The 19,239-nt window shown below is 43.6% G+C and overlaps 1 protein-coding gene across 3 annotated transcripts; it reads left to right on the top strand.

Moving 5' to 3' along the window:
- Positions 1-361: 361 nt before the first annotated feature.
- LOC118510122 (dynein intermediate chain 2, ciliary) lies at positions 362-19,185 on the top strand. 3 transcript variants are annotated; one of them, XM_036051589.1, is made up of 11 exons: positions 362-1,105; positions 1,208-1,305; positions 9,104-9,431; positions 10,525-10,638; positions 11,513-11,655; positions 11,714-12,152; positions 15,651-15,728; positions 15,798-16,254; positions 16,322-16,447; positions 16,556-16,789; positions 18,988-19,185. In XM_036051589.1, the coding sequence occupies exons 3-11, from the start codon at positions 9,119-9,121 to the stop codon at positions 19,172-19,174; spliced, it is 2,091 nt and encodes a 696-aa protein (XP_035907482.1). In that variant the 5' UTR covers positions 362-1,105; positions 1,208-1,305; positions 9,104-9,118; the 3' UTR covers positions 19,175-19,185. The 3 variants fall into 3 exon arrangements, with proteins under 3 accessions (XP_035907482.1, XP_035907481.1, XP_035907484.1); XM_036051588.1 differs by lacking the exons at positions 362-1,105; positions 1,208-1,305 and adding an exon at positions 8,699-8,997; XM_036051591.1 differs by lacking the exons at positions 362-1,105; positions 1,208-1,305; positions 10,525-10,638 and adding an exon at positions 8,699-8,997.
- Positions 19,186-19,239: the final 54 nt, after the last annotated feature.

Raw genomic sequence — 19,239 nt, 5'->3', positions numbered from 1 at the left:
TTAAATTAATAAAAAAAATCTTTTAAATGATTGAGAGGTTTTCAGATAGCAATTAGGCCAGACCGCTCTAAACGATTAAAAAAGGGCTTTACAATTATTCCAAACTGAACTAAATGTACAATTTAGAAATGTTTTAGTGCAAATCATAATTACAACTGTTTAAAGAAATTGCAAAATTGGGCATTTAACTAAAGCTGCACTGCTTCATGTTTTACCAAAATAGCAATGATGTGCTTGCGTGCCGCTAACCGTCACGTCTCACAAAAAAACAGCTGTGAGCTTCCAACTCCTGGGCTTAAGATAATCAATTTAGCTTTTTAACTCATCGGGCAAATTTTGAATGGAAAAACTAACCCCGAAATGGTCACGAAAAGTCAATCATGGGAATTCGACTTTACCGTTTCTGCCGTAATTTATAAATCACTGCATGATGAACTATTTTTAACGCACAGAACGCTACACTAATACATCCACAAACAGGTTCAACATAAGCACAGAACATGATGGCAGGCCAGCCAGCCAGCCATTATGCCAGGTTCTCTTGCGAACGAACGAACCGACACTGGGCCTTGGTGGAGCTTACCAGCCAGAAGTAGCATCAAGGTTGACGGAAAATGAAAGCTTTTCCCAACCAGCCCCCCATTGGTTCTGTTTACCCCGTTCGAGCCCTGTCCCATTTCAGTCGGTTGTTTGGCAAATTGTAAACAAAAGTTTTTTCAAAAAAAAAAAAAACTTTAACGGTGGAAAACCACCGATTTTCTTGTTGTATTTTTGTGCCTACGGTACTGTGCTTACCAGAAAAAAAGTGTGCAAGAGCGAGAAGAAACGAAGTCCACCCTCGCGTATCCATCGGTCCGATACGCCCGGGGAGAATCGGTGCAACAAGGTACACCCGATTCTAGCGTACCCGGGGAATCACCATTGGAAGGCCAAAATTCGATGGTGGCAGCGGGACAGTGCGGGACATGATCGTAGATTAGTTTTCATATTTTTCCAGTCCAGTTCTGCTATCTGTGGTGAAACGATCGGGGGTTTAAAAGTTTTCCCGCTTCGGTCGACGGTGGTGTCTCTAGTGGTGGCCCCCGGGTTACGGTGTGGATAGTTTGTATGAACATTAAACATTAACTTTCTTGATTGTTGAAAACTCGACGGTCTGCTTTTTTTTTGCTGCTGTTGTCTGGTGCTTACTTCTGTTGTCTTGTATCAGATTTGCAGAAGCATATTTACAGCAAAAAGGTGTAAAAAAGCCATCCACCAGTTGTAGCCGTTTGGGTTTCGGGGCACTTCGAAGCTGGTCAAAGGAAGGTAAATCCCAATCGATTTGGAACCTGTATGTGTGTGTGTGGTGTTTGTGGCTTTGTGTGTCTGTGAAAAAAGCATATTTAATTTAATGTTACGAAACACGATTTAATGGGAATGGGAAGTGTTAAGTTGATACGCTACTTTTCAACTATTCTACTCCTCTTGTGAATATTTAATATTAGCATGGAAAATGGATAGCTCCAGTGAAGTAAATTTAAGTTTTCACAAATTTTCTCCTCCGGTAGCAAGAGCAATACATCGCTGAAAAAGTTTTTGTGTTGTGGATTCGTAGATTTTTTTTTCAACTTCTTGTCCACTACATTACTTCCGTGTTGATTAATTAACATATTTTTGCCATTAACGTTTCCCTTAGTCCTTTTGACTTCGGTTGTTTGTCGCTGTGGAGCTTTCTGGTGAATGGTTGTGCAATTAAACAAACATGAATTCGATTTTTGTGGTCGCTCGATTTCTCTTCGGAAACGAACTGTGGAAAATATGTGTTTGATGTGGTGTTGTCGTTGTGCAAATTATTTATCAACAGTCATCATTCTATCGAAAAATGGAATCATTTCAGTGATGCTGTTATTTGAATATTTGCTGCTCCACTGGTGGATGTACAGTTTTCGATGCATTGAACGAATTGATGGATTACTTTATTAAATATGAGAATATTGTATGTGAATTGGAAAAAATAGAATCGGTTATGAAAATGGCTGTGATAAATGAAAGAAGCGAACCGCATGCACGCTACTGAAATTAACTATAGAAAACATTTTTCTGGTCCATGTTCTCAATTTAATTGCTACGTGTACACATTATGGCAAGTTAAACATGATAAGTTACTGGGTTAATTACAACGATCAAAGAGTTGGTAAAAGTACAACTTAAACTGAAGCAGAAGTCCTCGATACCGCTCAAGAACAAGAGCCCTCGTCTATCTATCCAATATCCTGGAAATGTCGGCTATTACTCCATCTCAGTTAAGACTTACTATGCCTCTTCGGTCCAGGTGCTATCCATTGCTTTGCAAGTCCAACATAGTTCATCATTCCATACTTTTTATTCTTCTTCCTTGGCACTACAACCTCGAAAGGCCTGCCATTTCTGGCTCTTCGTGACTTGATTTTACCCGTAGCTAGGTTGTCAGCCCTGCGTACGGGAAAGCGGTCTGAATGGGATTTGAGCTCCGATCCTGCCACGTGAAGACGTCATTACTTATTAATTTAATGTTTGGCAAACACTTTTGGGGCCATGGACTGATATAGAATTCCTCGATACCGTTCAAGGTCTGTTGTCCTCACCTGTCAATCTAAAATCCCGGCCATGACGGTGGATTCTTGCGCCCTCACCATATCTCAGTTTCATCTACGCCTCCTATTTCCCTGCGGATGGAATATCTGGAGGCGAGTCCAATAGAGCTCGTCATTCCACGTGAAGCCAAACATCTTGCTAAGCTGAGGATTTCGACAGTTTTGGGCAGAGCTCTTGTCCCATATTCTTGGATCATCAGTGTTTCTTGGCTCTGTGTCGGTGATGCCACCATCATGTAGCTTTTGGACTCACTCACCTCGAAACAAAAGGTTTGGTCGAAGCCAAATGTCAATCGAATTTAAACCTAAAGTGTACTTCAAACACTTAAACGTATGCCCGTACATGGATTTAGAGTACACTCACCTAAATTCCAACCTTAATTTCCAAAATGAACTATTTTGAGATTAGACCATTAATCCGTTCCTGACCCATTTAAAAATGCCAGAGTAAATGGGATGTAGAAATTCAATCTTCCATTTTTTTCTATTACGTTCAATCACTAGCCCGTAGCTGGTAATTGTCCCTAGGGCTCAGTATCAAACTGCTGGAAACTGCTGCAGAAGGCAAATTGTACAGCAGTTACCGGTTACAGCCAATGTTTGGCAATTGTCTCAATTACTGCTTTCGAAAAGTTTTTCGGTTGTCTAGCACGTTCGTTCGGTCCAGCTCCAGCAAATTGAAAAGCTAGGGAGGATGCATCCCTTCGGACATGTTTGTCCTGTCAAGAAATTTCCAACATAAGCTTCCGGTGCCAAATTTCTGTGGCGGCTTTTCCATTTCAACATGCATTTTTAGTGAATTTCGATCGCGGGTATAGAAAGACTTTAAAGACCGTATTGATGGTACAAATTCTAGGAAACTAACAAATTGGTGGAAACTCGTGAACACCGAGAAGTGTGCATCCGGGTCGCCGCCCGTTCCATCATCCCATTAAGCATGCATGTCACTTTTAATTTAAAAACTTTAGTGCTTCCTTCCGTCGATTGCGCATCCACCCGGCTGCATACACTCACTTCCTACGCGCGAGAGCAATTCGCGAAAAATTATTATCCTGCCAGCGATGGTCAAAGAATGCAACGACGATGAAGTTTAGGGCGTTCGGATCAACGAACGAGGTCGAACAGGGGCTAAAAAGCTTGCTGACTATGGGGTGGTTTTTTCTTTTCGGTGTTATTCAACGTTCCTATAAGAACCTCCCCTCGTTCTTCCTTCCTGTCATTTGCTTATTGTGCGCCGTAAAGTTAGCACAAATATTTTTCAATGTTAAATAGAGGAAGCAAATCCGTTCTTCCGCCCTCTCATCCGTTCGTTAGCACTTCTTGCAATCGTAAATTTAATGCCGTTAAGTGGAAACGGTGAGGAAAAACATTGATTTTTCGCTGGAACCTCTTCCGGTGTGCCGTCGGTGCCGGTGATAAATTATAATCGCTGGAAACAACCTTTAAAGACCGATCTTTTGTTGGTGTGTGCGTGCTCGGGTGGAAAACAATCAAAGACAGTTGGGACGAGCGGTTTTCCCTCCCCAGCGGGAGGTTAATTATGATTACATTCTTTTGTTTTCACATTTCTTTTCTCACTTTGCTGGTGGAAACTGAATGGCACAGTTAGTTTTTCCCTATACGTTTCTTCGAATCGTTAAATGGCGATTGGTGTTTTTTCGTCCCTATTTTCCCTAACATCCAACTCCTCGAACATGAGCATCAAATTAAAGCTCGATGAGTACCCGGGACCCGCCTCAAGCCGTTGTTGTTCGCTGCCATCATTTTCCACACGGTAAAACGGGAAAAGGGGCGGTCCGGTGGCCGAGGCGACAGCGGCGCCGGTCTTCACACGGCAGGGCCGGGGTTCAAATCCCATCCAGACCGCCTCCCCGTACGAAAGGCTGACTACTTTTCAACGGGTAAAATTGAGTCACAGAAAGCCAGAAATGGCAGGCCAAGACCTCTCGAGGTTGTAGTGCCACAGAAGAAGAAGAAGAAAACGGGAAAAAGCACACTTGTTGCAGAATTTATTGTTGCGACTCGTACCCGAACCGCCGCATTGCATCGACATTAAAAAGGCATGAAAGTGAAAGGTTTTTTTGCCCGGGTTTTTTCCTTTTTTGAAATTGCGGATCCTGCGCTCAATTTTCGTGACGATTGATCGAAGCCTGATGGTTGTGAGGATGGAATGGAAAGTTGAGGCTGGTCATAGAAGGGAACGCTTTTTTTATCACCCAGTAACATGAAGTAGTCACGAAGCGGTTGAACAAAACATAAAACGTTCGCTGCTGCTCCGTAGTGGCGAGTGGACGGCTACTGTTGGGAATTTGTGGCACGCAGAAACAATATATAAATAGCACCAACCTTTGTGTGCGGCATCCTGTGCGTGTGTGTAATTTTCTGCCAGGGAATTTGTGCCTCCTTTCACCGTCTGCCCCTTCCAGTCCGGCTGTTGATGGCCATTCCATTCTAAGTGCGTCCGAAAGTCCGAGAACGGAAACGATCTCAGACTGCCTGCACGCTGGACGACGACCCACAGTGAGCGAAGCGTCGTTTATTGTGCTTAGTTTTATGCGCACGGAACTGTCGGCAGCAAATGAAGTTATGGTTAGTAATGACATCATTGGTCGGTTTTATGAGGCTTTAGTTCTTCCGTTTCGAACAGCACCTCAGCGGAATGGGCGCCGGTGTAAGGAGACACGAGTGCAACATTGCGGCCGGTTGAGATGGGAAAACTTTTTCTTCTTGTACATTTAATGCTTCTGCCTCTTCCGCTTTTCAAGTAAAAAAGCTGGCAGCATGTTGGAATTTTGGGGTGTCATTTTACCAGCTTCTAGCAGTGGGGGCAGGGGTAATGGGGCGTGTTAAGAGTAGACAGGGATACAGTAAAGCTGCGTAAGTCACATGCACTAGGCAGGGCAGTATGTGTGTGACTAAGCTCATTGGTTACGAAGCTCTCGTTCTCGAAGGGAAAATGGCACTGAAGCAGCCAAAAACTACACCTTGTGCAGGGAAGCGGGAGCGAACCTGTTAAGTAAGCCTAGGGAATAGGGGTTGTATTTACTAAGCTTATGTTGCTAGTGTGGTCGATTAAAGTTTGTGTCTTTATTAAGACACAGAGCTGCCCGTTGTTCTTCGCTTAACGCCCATTCGTGTGTGCCCCGGTCAGGTTTTCGATTTAGTTGCTGGCTGTGTCCGAACTTTGTCGCATGGACATGCTATATAAAAGAATGTACCTTTTACGTTGTATACATGCTGTATAGATATTGTTTGAATTGTTTTGGAGCACTTGTAGCTGTAACTGTCGCGGTACTGCAATGCAACAAAATGCTTCATACATCGGGCTGGTCGAAAAAAATATAATTAGTAATGCACATCCTGTAGATCGTCTATAACACGTTCGAGTATTCCAACACTTCTTTTTTGGAAAGACGATATCGTTTAAAAAGATACAGATTCTGGACACCCAAGTGTGTTTTGTGACGATAAAATATAACAGAAACTGATGAGAAAATCTAAGACTGTATTTCGTAATGGCGCTATCGGTGTATAACTTGGATCCTGGGGCCGGTGCATTCGTCTAGGCAGTAAAGAATATCTAAGATTGTGTTATACAAAATTAAACGTCTATGTCAGGCGAAGTCTGACAAATTCAACGTCAGACTAAGTCTTTTAAAACTTGGTTTCAGATGTCAGAATATTCGTCTGACAACAATAGCGGACACTATCTAATAACTTGATGTTTAAATTTACATTCATTGTCTAATAGGAAGTCTTTAGAATCTTGGATTCTGCGATTCGAATGTACTTCAAAGCAGTGAAGAATTTCTAGGACCTTCTTCTTCTTCTTCCTTGGCACTACAACCTCGAGAGGTCTCGTCCTGCCATTACTGGCCTTCTGTGACTTGTTTTTACCCGTAACAAAGTAGTCAGCTCTCTGGCGGTCTGGATGGGATTTGAACCTGTCGCCTCGGTCACCGGTCCGCCCCAATAACCTAGGACTTTATTGTACAAAATTCACCGTATATGTCTAAGATCAAGTCTTTGAAATCTTGGATTCACTGGCCAGAATATCGGTTTAAACAGTAAATATTGTAAGAGCTTGTCGTCCATGTGGCAAAGGTTCTTACTCTAAGGGGCACAAAAACAAAATTCTAATGGAGAGTGCATCGTCGATCATAGAAACTCTGGAGCGACAATAGCAGTGAGCAATAGATTTTTTTTTGGGGTTAGGATCCTAGAATTTTATTCTTTCAAGGCCTAATAAATGACATTCTACAGCCACTGATTGGATCCCAGAAAATTGCTGAAGATTCCAACGAAAATGAGAAACGTTTACTCAACCTACATATTTACATCAATGCTATATATTTTAAACTGAACTGAGTAAGGAAAAAATGAAAAGTATTACAAGCTGTGATAATTGATTCTAAAAAAAGAACTATCTCCTATTAAGGATTTTTTTCCAAGATCATGCTTTATTACACCCTCGGGTAGACCAACCACCTCAGGCAAGGCAGATCTTAATGTTTCGATATTGAGCTTAATTGCAGGTTTTCCTTCGCTGAAAGTCACAAAGAAAGATAAACGTAATTTATGGTCAATGTGTTTTTTTTCCTTAATGCAATAAGTTTAATGCTACGTCTGGATCTGATACCATCTCTGTGTTACGACACTCCGATATACTTAAGCGCAGATGGATGGGAAAAAATGGGAATCCAAGACAATAGTGATCCAAACAATATGCAAACAACAGGACATACGGTTTGTGTAAAAGCAACGGTGCAATCCGATTATAGCAAGCTCACCGGTTCTGGCTGCTTCTTTCCTTCCATCGCGTATTTTACGAAGTACAAAAAGCGTAATAAAAAAATAGCAAAAAAAGGAGCAACAACAAACCAAGCAGAAAAAAACAACGAAGAAATATGAATAAAACAATAATTTGGTACCCGGTTTTTTTCCTTCCTATCCGGATGATTGGATTGCTCGGAAGGGGAAAGGGGGATTCGGCGGGGACAGGACGGGAGGAAATTTTGGAAAACTTTTCAAATATAAAATGAAATCCATTATGTGATGATTTATCTGTTGTCATCAGTGCATGGGAGCCGCCGTACCGGCATTTGTTTCGTACCATTTTCTGAGTTGGGTAGTATTGGTGGTGGAAAATCGGTTGTGGAAAACTGTTCCCATCCAACCTTCCACCACCTTCGCTTCCGAGGATCAACAATAACATCGACCCAGATGAGGACAGACACGGTAAACCGAAGTGGAATGCAAGACACGGTCCCGACGTTTCGTATTATGCAAAGCCTTATGGCAAGCCTTTTGCCGAATGGGGCAGAGAAAAACCCCAACAAAAAAAAAAAAATGGAAAACTTCTGCTGGTGGTTATTCATTGTCTGCCGAGCTTGTTCGCTCGCGAAAGATTGGATCAAGTCGATTAGGATGCAGCTGATACGAGCGAAATGGCGTTGGAAAATCGTTGGGCAGAATTTTTCCGTTTTTCCCCTTCGTGTCAGCCATTGTGTTGTTTGTTTTTCTTTGTGTGGTGCGTTTTCTTCATCGAATTATCGTTCAAGGCGATGCGAGTTGCGGGCCAAAGTTTCGCCTTAATCTTTACCAATCCAACATTTCCTTCCCCACAATACCCCCGGACATCCGGGCTCGGGCGGGTTGAACCGTGCAGATCCGGCTTGTGCTGATCTACCGTGTATTTAGAATGCGCTGCAGCACTGTTTCACTCTACCCACCAAAGTAAACATCCGTCAGCCGCCCCTCCCCCACCCCGAAGAATTAAGGGAACGGGTAACGAATTATATATTTTTAATATGCAGTGCCAATGGAAACTTGGCACGCCACCCCGAATGTGTAGCAACAACATGACACGAACAAGTGGGCCGGGTGCTACGACTAGCGAACTACTGCAAGTAAACAACAAGAATAAAAGGGTTTGACGACAGGCCCAACCAGAATACAACAATCCCCTTTTTTTTTGCTAGGGACAGCCATGGAAAGGATAAAAAGTTAGGCATAGTTAGGTGGAGAAAAGTTTGTCGCATTTCCAAATCGCCGTGCCCAAAGGTGGTAAATTGAATGTACCTTCGCGGGATGGAAGTTAGTCTGGTGACGGCTTTCGTTTGGGATGGATAGTTAGCACTGGTTTCGGCGGTTGTCTAAGGTTGTCTCTTAGCGAGGCCACATCGCTTGTTACTTGCGGTATCCCTTCTGGACCATCCAGCCAGCTCACAAGCTCACCTGCAAGCTCCGTGTGTACTTAACTGCTTAGTGGTGAAGAATCTCAAGATTTAGGGAGGATTTTTGTTGTTGTTGCGGAGTTGGCTAGGAATCTTCTAGAATGGCATCGCCAGCATCGCTGGCCAGCTACGACAGTGATGGCAGCGAAGTAACTGTTGTCCAAGCAATTCCATTGCCCCGTCTGCTCATTTCACCGTATTGATGTACGTTCGTTGTTGCTCTTCCTTTTCGGATACCACCGGGAAATCCGGCAGAATCGAATCTCCTCGATGCAGAAAATCGGCAAAGGAGAACCGGTGGACAACGATGAGTTCGACACGTGGATGAAGTCGAAGCAGCTCCTAAAGCCGGACGATCAGCTCGACCTTACCGAGGCGGAGCTGGGCGAGGAGATCCCGAAGCTGCTGTCGACGGAAAACAGACATCTGCCCCGCAATCTGGTCGTGTACGATTTCCGGGAGGGTGCATTCCTGCCGGTACCACCGCCAGAAAATACGATAACGCTGCTCGAGTTCGAGGGTACCTCCATCCACAAGGACACGGATGAGGCGAAGGAGCAGATCTCGCGCAAGGGCACCGACGGTAAAGCGAACATTTCTTATTGCCCCCTTTTTTCAGCCAACACAACAGACACACACACGCACACAGAAAAGACATCCGAGCTGTTACCTTGTTTCGTTTAGTTCGTTCCATTTTGTGTTTCCGGTACATCGCTAGCAGGTGGTGATACGGAGAATTCATTTTCCCAGTTCTTAAGTCCTGCTCGCTCATTCGTGTGTGCGTGCGCTAGGGTGTGTACGTGTGTGTGACTCTTTCTTAACTCTTTTTTTTAGAAACTTAAACAATTTAAACCAGACACTCCATTTTAAAGCTGTGGATCTATCCCTTTATCTGTCCACGAGCGCACAGGCACCATGAAACTAATGCTCTTGTTCACTTCCTTTCATTCTCACTCTAATTGCTGGTGCATGGTCAGTCTTCTTGATTCTATTTTACGAATGGCATGATGCACTAGTCTTTTTTCTCTTTCTCTCTCTCTATTTTTTAATAATTTTCTGGTCTGTTTTACACTTCTTTATGGTTTCATCTTTCATATTTATTGTCTTTACTAAATGGAATTTATTTATTGAAGCTCCGAGTCCGAGTCCTTGCGCCTTTTCACAAGCATGTACAGTGTAAGAGAAAAAAAGCGAGACAATACTATTCGCATAGTTTAACCACGATATACACGAAGCTACCGGTGCGCTGGTAGCATCTCATTATGGTTTAGTGTACGTAATACTTATTGAGCGATAGCGAAAGTCAATGTGATTCATAGCAATCGGTAATGTGCCATAAAACGTTCGTAGTTTTTGTGTTAAAGTTCCTTTCTGTACAGATTAAAGTCGACAAATCTAGGCGCGAAAGCTCGCAGTTTAACTACATTTAGCCCTACGACACCTTATATCACTCGAATTAATACCATTTCTTCTACACCCGCACACCGACGGTATGCCGGTCAACTTCTTTCCATTTTTTTCCCCCGCCTTTTCACCGAACACCGAAACTCACCCTTACTGCCTGAACAATTCTAAAACATGCATGATGAACCCATTTAAAAAACCATTCAAAAATCGAAAACCAACACGCAAACACGCGTTATTGAGGGGGCTTTTGCGTTGCCCCTCCCGCGAAGAGTTAAATGTCACCCTGGACAAACCGAAGGAACCTCTCGCCGAAGACCAGGAGGACACGAAAAAGCCCGACACACCGGAAACTGGTGACGGCGAAGAGGGTGAACGAGATGAAGGTAAAGCAAAACATCCCAAATCAAACCTCAACCAAAAACAAAAAAGCTAACGAGCAACATCTATTCGAAGTTTTGTCCGCTACGTTGTTGTTGTTGTTGTTGTGTTTTTACTAATGCTGTTTTCTTCATCTCTCTGTACTTGTTCGTTGTCTACCGCTGTTTTGGTGTTTCGTTTACTACTTCCGTAGTTTGTAGTGTTTGGAAATATACTTTTCGTAATGTTTATAGTTAGTTTAATTTTTTAAATAGCTTGAAGATATTTTTATATATTTATTAAGTAGTTTTAGCAATTGTATTTAAGTATTGTTCACTATTGTGGTTTAGATGGAACAGGTCTATTAAACAAGTTTTGTATTTTCTTTCAATATTTTTAACTTAAAATAATAAAGTTTTAATAAAAATCCTGAAAGTTATAAGAGTAAATTAGGCATAAAGTTGTATAAAACGCGACTAGCAGTCTTGTGATCAACTAGGTGATATTTGTAGGCTTTTGTTAAATTGTAAATAATTAGTAGAACTATAATACGTTAGGTTTTAGTACCAATCCTTGTAGTAAAACTTATTTGTAGATCGCACTTTGTTTATACTGTCTTTGCATTTTCTGTTTATCAAACTCTTGATGTAGTATAGCTCTTGTAAATTGTACATTTGCTAACTATAACTTTCAACTATCAGCTGTAGAATATCAGTTCATGTGAGTAGAAGCATTGAAATTGCTTTCGGTTACCCTCTACGTACTGTGCGTATCGCGTGTATGTAACTGCTGATTAATGGTGATTATCTCGAATAATGAGATTCAAAGCCTGCAAAAGAAAATGGTGTAAATTACCAAAAAATTACTCGTGTTTGTGTCTATGTTTCACTCAATTCGTAGACGAAGCCGAGGGCGAAGGCGAAGGTCAAGAGCAGGAAGAGGAAGCTCCACCTCCACCTGAGGAGGAAGCGCCCAAGAAGAAGCTTACGAATCAGTTCAACTTTTGCGAGCGAGCCGCCCTAACGATAGCGAATCCTTCAAGGGTAAGTGATTTTATTAGGAGCTTGAAGCTTGATTATGGCACTGAACTCTCCCACACAGTCAGTCGACACCCAAACGATTCCACCGCCACGCTCTTCGTACGGCGCAAGCGTACTCCAGTGGGTGATCTACGACTCGTACATCGAGGACTACGCGCAGCAGCAGCGAGAGAAGGAACGCGAGAAGGAGAAAAAGCCCGGACTGCAGCGGCGTGACGAGAAGAGCCGCAAGGACGAGAAGGCAAAGCAGGCGGAAGAGTTCAACAAGCGCTATCTGCAGGCATGCCAGATCATTGAGCGTATGGTAAACCAGAACATCTACGACGAGATCGCCCAGGACTATCGCTACTGGGAGGATCCGTCCGATGAGTTTCGCGAGGAGGAGGGCACCCTGCTGCCGCTGTGGAAGTTTTCGTACGAGCGCACCAAGAAGATGTGCGTTACTGATCTTTGCTTCAACACGCTCTACTACGACTTGTTTGCTGTCTGCTTCGGGACTCGTAAGTATCCATGGTGATTCGGGCTGGCGCAAATGGCTTTTCCGCGAAAGTGTTTCTGGTGTTGGGGGGAGGGGAGGAGACGAGTGATGGGATTGTCACAAATTGACGACATGAAATCGATAAAATTGAAATTGATTGAAATGTCCCGTCTGTCCCGGACGTCAAGCTTCATTGCGGCCTCCAACAGTGTCTGTGTGCACGCCAACAAACGACACACCGTAGAACAGAACGTGTCATACTGCAGAGCACGGCAAAGAAAGTTGGTGTCATGGTGTACTATGGGGGGGGGGGGGGGGACGTTTGCCCAGTCCACCCTCCCACAGAAGGGGCAAATCCCCAAATGCAGTGGATCTGGTACTATTGGTATGCACGTCGTCGTTCGGTTTGTTCCGTTATTTATGGCTTCATTACGTGCTGCGGAAGTTTTGATGTTCCGCCAGTAAACGCGACCGTTCGAAGGACGAAGTTGTTTGCGGATGTGGGCGGGGGGGGGGAGGGAGGGTGATGAGAAATGGGAAAGCTTTTGGGATGAGCAAGGACATGGCAAGCAAAAAACCTGCTCAGGATAACGCCACGAATGGTATAGGTCAGGATAGCTTCCACGGACAGAGCGGGGATCGAAAGGACCGCAATGACTGCGAGGACCGCAACGCGGTGACGTGTGACGGCGAAGACGCTGACGACCGTAATCAATGAAGAAATGTTGGCAACGGATATTAATTGAGAGATATGGCCGTCTTCATTGGCGCACAAGTACCTTTTGTGCTGTTGGTGGCCTTGCGCCTTCAGGAACGGACGAGCCGGCTGTCGGCTTCCGGATTGGATGAACATGAATCAGTTCGTGGTTTATTTAGCAGAGTTTACCTTCACTGTGACAATAATGGGGATGGGGGGATGAGAAAACATGATTTGCTTGCTAAATACATTACGTGTGGCATAATGGGAAATAATGAAGCAAAAACGGTAGTCGGAGGGTTCCGGGATCGATCGAGACCTTGACAACGTTGATTAGTATCACTTGTCATGGTGCGTTCATAAAATTGGATAAACCCTACCAGAATTGTTTCCCGAAGCGGAGGAGATGTTTAAATTTTATGGATATATTCGATATCCTGATGTCTTCATGTGGCATGTTGCTTCGGAACATAAGGAACGAACCACACAAACCCCACAAAAAAGTCGTCTAACGCTACGACTCCGAATGCAATGATGAAGTTTTAAATATTCTCTTATCCCAAAGTTAATTCTATAGCTCCCAAATCTCATCGTTCGCCGCTATCCCCGGCGGGACCATTTTGGAAAGTACGTAATGGAACATTTATTCCGAACTCCCACCCCGGGTGCCCATTTCCATTGCTTTCCGCACCCATCTCTCATCTTTTCAATCCATTGAACAGTAAACCATAAAATCAAGATACCGTTACAACCCATTAAATCTTTACTGCGCCGACCGTGGCGACGATGTTCTCAAGTGGATCCGTGGGAAAATGGGAAAAAAGGGATGCGAAACGAGCTCCGAGTGTCATTTAAGGTTTTGGGGGGCATGTTCCGAACTTCACAATTCCGACGCTACCTTTTTTTTGTTTGTTCATTCTTTCACTCGGCTGTACTCTGCAGAGTTGTCTGGTCGTAAAAACATGGCTCACCACGAGTTGTTGCGTTTCATTTTCCCGCTGGCCAGGCCGCTTGCTTGCTCACCAAAGCTCGTTGGGCTTAAGGTGGCCTTGCAGTGCCCGGCTGCCTGCTTGTGCTGGGAAATTCGCGAGTTTTCCCCAGCCCCGCTTCTAGTCCCGGTGGGCTTTGGTGGGCAATAAAATGGCAGTAAAATCAAAATTAATACCACTCCACATTTTTTATGACACTTTGCACACCTTTTATCCGCTCGTTCTTGCTTTATTTGTGTTTTTGCTCACCATTTCGCTGCTGCCGCTAGACTGTTTATTCAGGCTTTAAGAGGTGTGATTCGGTGAGTGCACCCCCTTTCGAGTACGAATGGCGGAAAAATGGCGGATAGCAGAAGGAACCGGTGGCCTCTGTACTCTGTACTGCTGTACCGACACCCAGCACGCGGAAATTGGATTATGAAATGAAAATACTTCATTGTTTTACCCTTTGGACGGTAAATGTCATTTGTCCCCACGGTGACCGAGCACCGTTGCATGCTGTACGGTTTATGGAAAAGTGCATGTACCGATCGGACAGGCAACTAAGTGATTGAAATAGTTTTACGGAAGCATATGTTGGTGTGTGTGTGTTTATGCGATTGATTGGAAAAGTGAATTTAATGACGTGTACGTGCAATTACAGGCCATCGTGAGTGTGGTGAAAAAGTTGGTTAGACAATTTTATGTTCATGTGGTAGAATTGCTTTATTAACTGATTTGAAGCAGCCATGGCAAAAACAGTTGGCCGTTAAATTGTGTTTGAATCTTTGTTTTTATTATCAGTCTTATAACTGAAAGAAAATGTAGGAGATGGTGAAGCTCTTTCTGACGCCTGGTTGTAGTCAATTCCAACAACATTGCTTCATGTCAGTTCTGGACAAAAACCTGTAATGCTGGCTAGGTGACCAACCGAAATGGACCTGAAGGTTATGAGCAAAGCTCTGATTCTTATCAGATAAAACTGGTGATTTGGGCCGATGCTTAAGAACATCTTTTCAAAAAGAGAAGAAAACCTGGAAAAGATTGTCAATGTTAGACAAAATCTTAGGCCATAGCTTTCTTTGCCTGAGCTCGGAAAAAAAACTGTTGTCAGCTCTCGTGAACAATATCGGTTTAATAACTCTCAACTACATTCAACGCGTACAACACATTGCAGGACCTTTTTAAATCTTTCTGAGACTAAGGTGAAGTCATTGATTTGAATCTGCTTAACATAAGAACATATTTTTATAAGTGAACTTCTTTCTGCCAGAAAACTGCCAGAAAACAATCTGGGAACTATAATTTAATTATGTCTAGTTCTATAATTCCTGTCGCCATGCTAAGTAAGATTGTGTTGAAAATCAAAGCATACGAGAGGTATTCTGTTAGCTATTTTCTGAACATGAATCAGAAATTTTACAGTCATGCTCCATTGAAGGAATAGTACTTGAAACGCGACTAATGGCGAATAGATCAATGCCATTGAGAGTGATATTGATATTGTCCTTGGGGATGGCCTTACAAGATTTTATAAATTAAGTCAAGTTATTAAGTCTAGGTTATTTCTGAAAAATACATCTGAGGCAGCCCGCTGGTAGATGCGATAGCGGTGCCGGTCCTCACATGACAGGACCGGGGTTTCAAATTTAATCTGGGCCGTTCTTCCATAGTGAGGAGTGACTATCCAACTATGTGGTATCAATAGGACTAGTGAGCCAGAAATGGCAGGCCTAAGACCTAAGAGGTCGTTCGGCCAAGAAAGAAGAAGAAGAAGACGTAAAAACCTCCTACATTTACCCAATAGTTCATGAAAGTTGATAGCTAAGCAATGACCATTTTATCTACTTTTCAGTGGACTTTATGAAACAGAACGCCGAAGGAGCCGTGTGCTTATTTACGATAAAAAACCCATCCTTTCCAGACTACAGAAGTAAGTGTTTTTCTACCTACAGTGTATTTAAAAAGTTTAAATAAACATTGTTTCGCTTTTCGCTTACAGTTGCTACAGAAAGTGGTGCGATGTGTTGCGACATCCACCCGAAGTACCCATACCTGATCGCGATAGGCCTGTACGATGGTAATGTGATCGTGTATAACCTGCAGGTCGGTACGAAGGAGGGTCCCGTGTACATCTCGCACGGTGTGAACGGCAAGCACGCGGAATGCGTGTGGGAAATCAAGTGGGGCCCGGACATGCAGGACGGCGAGATAAACTTTTTCTCCGTGTCGGCTGATGGCAAAGTTTTCAACTGGGTGCTGATGCAGAACAAGCTCGCTATTACAACGATCATCACGTTGTTTCTCGAGCTGGACCATGTCAGTGGGCCGGACGGTAGTACGCTGCGCTTGAAGGGCAGCGGTACCTGTATGGTTTTCCATCCGCACAATCCGGAGATTTTCCTCGTCGGCACGGAGGAAGGTTTCATCTTTAAGTGCAGCACTGCGTACAGCTCGAAGTGAGTATCGCGGCGTGTGAAGTGGCGGCCATCGTGTTAATATCGCAATCGGTTTTCATTTCAACAGGTATCTTATGACGTACCACGCGCACTATCTGCCCGTTCACCGGATGGATTACAACAAGTTCAATTCGAACATTTTCGCATCCTGCAGCGGTGATTGGCGGGTGAAAATCTGGGAAGACATGAGACCGTAAGCATCTACAAACTGCGCTCGCGGATGGTAGAATGTTCGCCAAAACGATCAATGGAAAAATGCACATAATTAACTTAACTTGGTTTTCCCTGCTCCCTGTTGCAGTGAACCGCTGTTTATATTCGATCTAGGGTCCTCGGTAGGCGACGTCAAGTGGGCACCGTACTCGAGCACCGTCTTTGCCGCGGTAACAACCGAGGGCAAGGTTTTTGTGTTCGATCTGAACGTGAACAAGTACAAAGCCATCTGCACCCAGGCGATCGTTTCGAAGCGCAAGAACAAGCTCACCCGGTTGGCGTTCAACCAGAAGCTGCCGTTTATCATCGTTGGGGATGATAAGTGAGTATGAGGACGGGGAGAATGGGAATTGCGATTGTGTTGAATATTTGATTGCGTTCTGTCAGCATGGTACTTGATAGTGTATGGATGGTTGGCTGCTGCTCTATGGCTGTGGATGGGTTCGATTTGTTATTGCACGACGTCGATTTCAACAAGGTTGAAAGCAATCGGGTGGTATTTGAAGGTTGAAGATGTTGTTTTATGGTTGCTGTTGTATATATTATGAGCAACGCTAACATTGTAAGTCTGTGACTGTCTCAGGGATGTTGAGTTCGTGAAGGAACACTGGAACAAACTGGTGGCATTTGATGGAACTATGCTGCTGGAGAGTTGAAACAATGTAAGATTCTTCAAAAATGTAGAAGAAGTAAAGTTCCACTTCAGTATATCGTAGTACATGGGCAGTGGCGCTAGTTTCCAACTGGAAAAAACTGACATCAAGTTTCATCTGGACCGTTCTCATCTGTAGCAAATCTTTATTATATGGCAGCGCAGTATAAAGAAGTCTAGTATGACAATATATAACCAGCATGACCATATAGGGCGACGAGGGATATAAGTGTGATAAACTTTTTTGAAACTGTCCGATGTGTAAAACATAGAGAACCATGGATAAAATGCAGATTCCTTTATTGAATACTCTTTTATTTAGTAAATTAATTTGGTGGCTTAAGGGGTTTCCTTTCCTAACAAAATTTGAATACTAACACAATTTGGTCGACGTGTGAAGTAACATAACGCCAGTCTCTATAAGCTAACCAATCAACCGACAGAGTCTTTATTGGCGGAAAAAATGAAAGCTCGTGCTGATGTCGAGTGTCGCTGGTTTGTCATAAGAAGCGATTTATGATTATTTTTCCAAGCAAAAGCTCCAAGCTTCGGACTCTTCAACACGGCTCACAAACCCACAATATTTGCATTTTGTCCATTACGCACCACTTTCAGCCTTCGAATAATCATGACTAAATGCCTACCCACACACACACATGCACCCAGCATACATAATTTGTTTATGACAAACTTGCTTGAAGAATAATTGATAAACATAATCCGCTTATCGGACTCCAGCTGCTGAAGCGTCAATGAACCCTTGCTATGGCACTCGACAAACCCTTCGGCAGTCGGCAGTTTACTTTGGCCCTCGACTGCCATCATCAAGTGTACCCACTTTGTTTAACACAAGTGGGGACCCATTTATCAAATCTTCTAATTAAACGGTTAACGATGATTGATGTTTACTGTTTTTCCGGCCGATTTCGCCGACTCTAGGGTTTGTCGTTTCGGGCTGTGGTTGTTGTAAGCTACTGCGCTCCTGAGCTGGGTTTACAGTGGACTGGTTGATTTGTGCTTTAGTTTAGGCTTTAAGTTAAGGGGTCTGAATATATTTTGGGTGGTGCCACAAGACTTGTGAATTTGTGGTGAGCTATTTATGATATCTTGACGATGTCTGATGAATTCTCAACTGTTTTGAAGAACTTTCTCTGAGGAATTCGTTTCGACTCGAAAGTTGAAATAAAATTGGAATATGTTAAGCTATCTTTTAAATTAAAAAAAACGACCGTTCAACCAACAGAAGTGCCCGCTGCAGAAACTTCCGGTCGGTTTTAGAACTTTGGCAGCAAATTAAATTTAAGTATCCTGACCCACCATGCTCATGCATTTTAATTTGTTACGGTAGAAATGAATTTATTCGATTTCCGCTCTGAACCCATGTTCGTTACCCAGCTTGCGATACCGGTACCGAAGCTGTTTTATGATGTGAAGTTGTTGTTGTGTTCTCTGCCAGCATTCGGTCTCAATTTGTACACCCCCCCTTGCCCGAGGTGACGATGTATTGGCATCATTTATCATGGTGCCCAAAACAAAGCGCGGGTTGTACGGGCAATGGTATGCAACATGTTCGGCTCACGGCAGGACGGACGACCGTGCCTGTCCACAAATTAATGTTGTCATGTTCTGGGTGTGCTTTTTTGGTTTCCGTTTTTGGAAGTTGTAGGGAAATTTTATTCAATTACAAGCGAACCGGTTACCGTTCGGGTGCCATGTCGTAGGGTTTACATGTATATTTCAACGTCCAAGAACAGACCGATGGCTATCATTATTATTATAACGCTGGATATTCTACGCCAGAGAACCATGTCTGTTTTCTGTTTTTCTAAAGTTTCTATTTTTTCCCTTTACTTTTCGACTCATTACAGAGGCACAACGATTACGCTGAAGCTTTCACCCAATCTACGGGTGAAGACCAAAATGGGCAAGAAGGCCGGCGTTGTTGATCCGCAGCTGCTCGAAAGCCAGAAGCTGGACCGGCTGCTATCGCTTGTCCGTGAGCTACCCGAAGGAGAGATGGTGAAGGAAACCGTATCGACCGTTGCCTCGAACTAAGCAAAAAAAAACGGAGCAACAAATCTGTTCTTGACCCACCTTGAAAATTTCCCGTACGGAAAATC

The sequence above is a fragment of the Anopheles stephensi genome, chromosome 3 (genome assembly GCF_013141755.1).
Source record: "Anopheles stephensi strain Indian chromosome 3, UCI_ANSTEP_V1.0, whole genome shotgun sequence".
Classification (NCBI taxonomy): Eukaryota; Metazoa; Arthropoda; class Insecta; order Diptera; family Culicidae; genus Anopheles; species Anopheles stephensi.
This window is presented reverse-complemented; position numbering and strand designations above follow the sequence as displayed.